The sequence below is a fragment of the Entelurus aequoreus genome, linkage group LG08 (genome assembly GCF_033978785.1).
Source record: "Entelurus aequoreus isolate RoL-2023_Sb linkage group LG08, RoL_Eaeq_v1.1, whole genome shotgun sequence".
In the NCBI taxonomy this organism is placed as follows: Eukaryota; Metazoa; Chordata; class Actinopteri; order Syngnathiformes; family Syngnathidae; genus Entelurus; species Entelurus aequoreus.
The window spans coordinates 15,100,225-15,107,510 of record NC_084738.1 but is presented as its reverse complement, the minus strand read 5'-3'; the positions used below and the strand labels follow the sequence as shown (position 1 = coordinate 15,107,510).

The 7,286-nt window shown below is 33.8% G+C and overlaps 1 protein-coding gene across 1 annotated transcript in view; it reads left to right on the top strand.

Moving 5' to 3' along the window:
• The first annotated feature begins 85 nt into the window (after positions 1–85).
• The window catches only part of fra10ac1 (FRA10A associated CGG repeat 1), a 46,931-nt gene continuing 39,730 nt past the window's right edge, over positions 86–7,286 (top strand). Inside the window, exons 1-8 of the mRNA XM_062055662.1 lie at positions 86–190; positions 1,781–1,863; positions 1,968–2,060; positions 2,160–2,205; positions 2,285–2,361; positions 2,429–2,512; positions 2,582–2,666; positions 6,033–6,078. Coding sequence (XP_061911646.1) covers positions 173–190; positions 1,781–1,863; positions 1,968–2,060; positions 2,160–2,205; positions 2,285–2,361; positions 2,429–2,512; positions 2,582–2,666; positions 6,033–6,078 — 532 coding nt within the window. The 5' untranslated portion in view covers positions 86–172. The remainder of the gene's footprint in view (positions 191–1,780; positions 1,864–1,967; positions 2,061–2,159; positions 2,206–2,284; positions 2,362–2,428; positions 2,513–2,581; positions 2,667–6,032; positions 6,079–7,286) is intronic.

Below are 7,286 nucleotides of genomic sequence, written 5' to 3'. Positions count from 1 at the left end.
TAATAATACAATAAATTATTAGATTTTTAGGTCACTATTCAATCGGGATTTTCAAATAAATCATACTTATCCGGGGTAGTCACGTCATCAGTACGCGCGTGTGTGACGTCACTCCCCAGCGACGCCTAATTTTGTAAACATCCGCTTGTAGCATTTTCAATGCGAGGACAACATGGATAATCTCGTCAAGGTTTGTATTTATTTGATGAAATATCGTCATTTTATGCAGTAACATAATTGGTTTGAGTATTAATATCGTTGATATTAACCTACGACGATGATGGCCAAGTTAATAATAACGTAATTTGGCTACATAGCCGGGTTTTCTTACATTAGTGATGAACCTGTTTAGTATGTACATTAATTACAATATTGTCACGTTATGCCACAGCTATCGCTTCTTATCTGCTTTAAAATGCCCTTGTTTCTTTTGTGATATCATCTGCTACCACAAACTATGCAAAACATGTTCAGAGATCGAGACGGAAAATATAAGTTGAGGGGCAAATTTAATTTAAAGCATTATGTAAACACAGCTTTTAAAAATATATGTATATCTGTGTGTGGGGTGACTCAGTGGAATCAATTAGACGAGGAAATCGAACAAAGCAATAAGGTAATTTATTTTGAAAATAAATACAAACAAATATTTTCTATAGGTACAAGAAGAGGAGGAAACATGAATTATCTATGGGTGTAATGTATTTATACAAACTGCATTTGATTAAATATGAGTGGGTATATTATTGTGAGTACTTTTGAACGAAATTAAATATGATATGTCACAATAATTGAAATTCAACGATTTGGTGCATTTGCAAACAGCTAAAATTATGTACAAAGCAAACTATAACCTGCTAACCAAGAATGTACAACAATTCTTCTCAACAAAAGAGGAGAAATATAACCTTAGAGGAAAATCTAACTCATAACATGTGTATGCTCGTACAACACTTAAAACATTTAGCATATCAGTATGTGGAATTAAATGATGGAATGGATTAACCAAAGAAATCAAACAAAGCGCCAATATGATTCACTTTAAGAGACTGTTCAAATTACAAGTGTTCACAAAATACACAGAACAAGAATTATGATGAACATATGGAACCCTTTTTTTTTATTGAGAGAAATACTATTTATGTATTTAATATTTGTATGCCTACTATGGTATATTATTTATTTATTATTTATTTGTTCACTGTTCTGTTACAGAGAACAAGGAAATTGGATAAAATTGCTATGGTATGAAAAGGGGTAGGATTAAATAAGCTCTGCTTCTTCCTACTCCTTTTCAGACGTGCTGTAATGAAACAACTGTAATTGTGTGATGCAGTACATTGAATCGTATGCATGTTCGAAATAAACTGAAACTGAACTGAACTAATATACTTAATACTGTCAAGTGTCAGGTGGTTATGTATTGTATTGATGATTACGAATGTGATTATCTAAATGATGGGGCAGGACAATATAAGCTTTTGCTTCTTCCTGTTTCTTTTCAGACACACCCATGTTTCTTTTTAATTTTCTTTTAATATCAATATTGCATTTTTTTTTGTAGATCAATCAATCAATCAATGTTTATTTATATAGCCCTAAATCACAAGTGTCTCAAAGAGCTGTACAAGCCACTACATCCTCGGTACAGAGCCCACATACGGGCAAGGAAAACTCACCCCAGTGGGACGTCATAAAGATAATGTATTGAATATGCTTAATTAAAAAATACTGTACATATCATATGTTGTGAATATAGATATATATTTGTTTTTAAAAGGTTCACGGCGGTGGTGCTGACTACAATTCAGATTTCAGTGATGATGAGGGACAAGGAGAGTCCTCAGAGAACAGACTTAAACGGTAATAAATGTGCTCGTGCGATATGAGTTTGTCTATCCCCCAACAATCATGTGGACGAAACACAAGGACAGAGAATTCAAAGTTTATCGTCTTTTTATTGACAGGAAACATGAGGAGGAAATTTTACGGAAGCCTTTCCAGAAAAGTCAACACTCCCAGGTGGCTCACCGCAGTTTTCATACCAACGAACGGGACAGGTACTGTCAAATCAAAATAATATGTACTGAAGTATACTAAGTTTAGTAGTTGATAAATGTTTTAAATGTGCTTCATTATTGCTCTTATTTGTTCTGCAGAGAGGAAGCCAGAAATAGAAGAGCCCATCTGATATCACTGAATGCTGTATCCTTAAATGTGTTTTGCATGTGAAGTAATAACATGATAAAAGCTGATTTTAATGACCTTAAGCAGCTGTGTCCAGTTTGAACGACATAAGAAGTTTGTCGGCGATTACATACTTTATTATGGAGGACACATGGTCGACTTTAAACGTTCTTTGTGAGTATTTTGTCATATTAAACTCCGGACACATTATTATCCTCAGTTAACTTTTTTTTTACTCCAGGGAAAAAGATAAAACCGACTCGGATGTCCTGCGGGAGAACCATCGCTTCCTCTGGCGGGACGAGGACGAGGAGGACATGACGTGGCAAGTGCTTTATTGCTTTACAACTTTTACGAAGAAACTTCGAAGTTAACTCTGAAATTTGTGTCTCAGGGAAAAAGAATTGGCGAAAAAGTATTATGACAAACTTTTTAAGGAGTACTGCATAGCTGATCTCAGTCGATACAAGGAAAACAAGGTAGGATCAATGGATAAAAATAAAACCGTACACAGATAATGACATGTTTTATTAAATATTTGCACGATGACCATCAGTCTTAAAGTGCTTTTTTGTTATCAGCCTGGGATTAGGATACTGTTATTGTTTTCTACTGTGTCTGTTTGTATACAGTATATTGTGTATTTCTTTAAATAATAGCCTCCATCATAATAGATGTAAAACTCCACTACAATTATGTTAAAATAAAATGACAAGAAAAGAAAAAAATAACGATAGTACGTTTAAAAATAATGATCTAATAAAATGACAATTATTAGCAATTAAGATTATAAATTTAATATAAATATTAATCAATAACTGATATTTTTGTAGTGTTTTATTTTTGCAAAAATACTATATATATATATATATATATATATATATATATATATATATATATATATATATATATATATATATATATATATATATACTGTATATATATACATGCTGTATGTTTATTTATATATATATATATACATGCTGTATATTTATTTATACATATATATATATATATATATATATATATATATATATATATATATATATATATATATATATATATATATATATATATATATATATATATATATATATTGAATAGGTTGTTTTTTTTAACATTTAATGGGGATGAATTTATAAGTTTGTCAAAGGGAATATTGCATCCCGCTAATGACCTCTGAAGTAGAACCTTGGGAATAGAATATTTACTATAACATTTTGTGTACATATAGAATATCAATTAAATAAAGTAAATAAGTTAGTTTTTTAAAAATATTATTATATGTATGTTCTATAATTGTTAGTTAATCAATTAAACTAGATATTGTGTACTTGTAAAATATTAGTAGTAGTAATAGTAGTAGTAGTTTATTTCATATATGTTTAAAAAAAATAATAATAAAAAGAATAATAATCATAAGAACAATACAGTAAAATAAAGGTATTGGAACAAATACATATATACATACACTGTAAAAGTGTGTGTGTGTGCATGTATATATATATACATACTTACTCCCAGTATACACCCACACTGGTTTAAATGTTGCTTAAAGATGTCGATAATAATATATTATTTGCATATATATATATATATATTATTTATACATACAGTGTATATATTTTTTGTATATAGATATGTGTGTGGGTGTGTATACATATGTATGTTTGGGCCAAAAAATGTGTGTGTATGTGAGATAAAGATTATTAAAAATATATTAAAACAAGACTAGTAAATGAATCATTGTACAGATTCTGATACTGACAAGAAAGCTACATAAATAAATAAATGATAAATGGGTTATACTTGTATAGCGCTTTTCTACCTTCAAGGTACTCAAAGCGCTTTGACACTATTTCCACATTAACCCATTCACACACACATTCACACACTGATGGCGGGAGCTGCCATGCAAGGCGCTAACCAGCAGCCATCAGGAGCAAGGGTGAAGTGTCTTGCCCAAGGACACAACGGACGTGACTAGGATGGTAGAAGGTGGGGATTGAACCCCAGTAACCAGCAACCCTCCGCTTGCTGGCACGGCCACTCTACCAACTTTGCCACGCCGTCCCATCAACTATTAAAAAGTAAACCCAAATACCCAAATAATACAAATTGTAATAATAATAATAATGTAAACACCTTGTGATTGTTAGAAACTCTCATATTTGTATATATTGAAAATCTTGTCTTTTTTACAATATTTTTTTTAACTTAACTATGGTTGGACATTCTTTTAAACTCACAATCGAACTGTTCCATAGGTAAACTCCAAATATAGAAACACCCATTACCTCCCTGCTTGACACTCAGCATCAAGGGTTGAAATTGGGGGTTAAATCACCAAAAATGATTCTCGGGCGCGGCCACCGCTGCTGCCCACTGCTGCTGCCCACTGCTGCCCTCACCTCCCAGGGGGTGAACAAGGGCGATGGGTCAAATGCAGAGAATAATTTCGCCACACCTAGTGTGTGTGTGACAATCATTGGTACTTTAACTTTAACTTAACAAAAGCTTATTCGTGTTGTGTGTATATTCCGGATTTTGAGATTACAATTTTAAACATTTCCAGGCAGTCATTTATTTGCTTTGAATATAATTAGTGCTGTTTGTAGTTCCACAAGATCTTAAAATTGTAGTAATTAAATTCAATCAATGGGCATCACAAGGGTTAGTGCATGTGCCTCACAATACGAAGGTCCTGAGTTATCCTGAGTTTAATCCCGGGCTCATAATCTTTCTGTGTGGAGTTTGCATGTTCTCCCTGTGACTGCGTGGGTTCCCTCCGGGTACTCTGGCTTCCTCCCACCTCCAAAGACATGCACCTGGGGATAGGTTGATTGGAAACACTAAATTGGCCCTAGTGTGTGAATGTGAGTGTGAATGTTGTCTGTCTATCTGTGTTGGCCCTGCGATGAGGTGGCGACTTGTCCAGGGTGTACCCCGCCTTCCGCCCGAATGCAGCTGAGATAGGCTCCAGCACCCCCCGCGCCCCCAAAAGGGACAAGCGGTAGCAAATGGATGGATGGAAATTAAATCAATACAAACACTAAAATAAAAAATATACAAAAAAAAACTGCTCCACACTAATAAACGCCTTACTTGTAACAAATGCAGCCCCTATTTGAGGAAACATGTTATGTTTATGCAGCTGGCACATGATTGCATTATGAAAAACCTCAGGAAACTAAGAGTACCTGAGGCGGCTTGATCATGGTCAGGAGGACACAGTTGTCATGGTTACGGGACCTGAAAGTGAATAGATGAAGTATGTGACTGTACAAGGGTACCAAAATAATGGTCTCTGTTGTGTGGGAAATCATTTACAATAAAGCTTACTATTTAAAAAACCTCCTTTCTCCTGAAATCAAATGTATTTTATAATAAAATAGGAGTTGCAAATGGGAATGGAAAGTTCAGATTACTATGTCCCCGTCCTTTCTTTCCTGCTTATTCACACCGCGCCACCATTTCTTTGCACTTATTGTCATCATCTGATTAATAAATGTTGTATTTTGTCCCTGGGGGCTTGGTGACATGTCTCACCTGCACATTAATATTGTATGTGATGTTCAGGCACCTACATCCTATTCAGATATCAGGTCGTTTCCTTGGCGGAGCACGAGGCGAGGAAAGAACCCCATTAGATTCTGGGTCTGATCCATTTAACCTGACACAAAAAAAGGCATTTTATTTTCACACTAGCCTTGGTGGCACTCTGCACTCAACAGAGCAGCCTTCCAGTTATCTGGCGGCTATAATGTACATTAATCTAGCGCCATTGAAAGTGGCTTTGAAAAGCAATGCATCAGTTGACTCACTGAATTCTTTCTTTTTAACAGTTTGGATTCCGTTGGCGGACAGAAAGCGAGGTTGTGTCGGGCAAAGGTACGACAAAGTGCATTTTCCTCTTCAAAGTGAAACAAGTTAGCATGGCAGGTTGGAAAACAAGTATTTCTTAGTTTTTTTCAAGCTGTTGCATTTCCTTCTTAAGTGTTCCAGCACACCTCACCTCTTAAATATTTTCTGTGTTTTTGCCCAATAAAACCTTAGCAAACACTTATTTTTCGTGCTGTCTCATGCAGGACCCCTAGTCTTACGCAATACTATAATATAAAAATTAGTGCTGTGAAACGATTCATTTTTTAATTGAAGTAAATAACTTGCTTGCATAATTTAAATTAACTTCTAAAAAGACCCTAGTTTATTGAGTTTATTGACACAAATTGGATTTTGTTGTCAGAATGTCAATTGGGGGGGGGGGTGTATGGTATTATTTATATATTTTAAAAAAAAAAAATTTTTTTGTCATAAAAAAATACAATCATGTGTGCTTACGGACTGTATCCCTGCAGACTGTATTGATCTATATTGATATATAATGTAGGAACCAGAAATATTAATAACAGGAAGAAACAACTGTTTTGTGCGAATGAGTGTGAATGAGTGTAAATGAGTGTAAATGGGAGAGGGAGGTTTTTTGGGTTGGTGCACTAATTGTAAGTGTATATTGTGTTTTTTTATGTTGATTTAATTAAAAAAATTAAAAAAAAATTATTTTATTTTATTTTTTTTAATTTCTTGTGCGGCCCGGTACCAATCGATCCACGGACCGGTACCGGGCCGCGGCCCGGTGGTTGGGCACCACTGATCTAAAGTACTGCTGGGGTTTGTTTGAAATGAAAGTTGCCGAAGAGCACAGCAGTCGGAGTCTTTTCCCTCGTCTATGCAACCATGGATAGTTTATTTGCGTGTATACATGATAAATGCGATGTCTTTTTGTGATTAAGCACATGAGTTAACTTATTTTTGATAGACTACTCAGAAATGAAATTTTTTTAACCCATTTTTAGTCATTATGCTATTGTGTATTTTTTTCTAATTTAAAAAAGTTACAAAAAATGTATTATTGATAAAACAATAAGAGTAAACCATAGATATTATCATCATCATTATTATTGTTATTATTCCTACTAGTTTTTGGACTTGTTGACTTGTGTAGATAATACAAAAAAATATATTTGTATTATTAATATTAATATTAGTAGTATTGTTTAAATATTCATTAGACCTGAATGGAAATTCAGTTAATGATC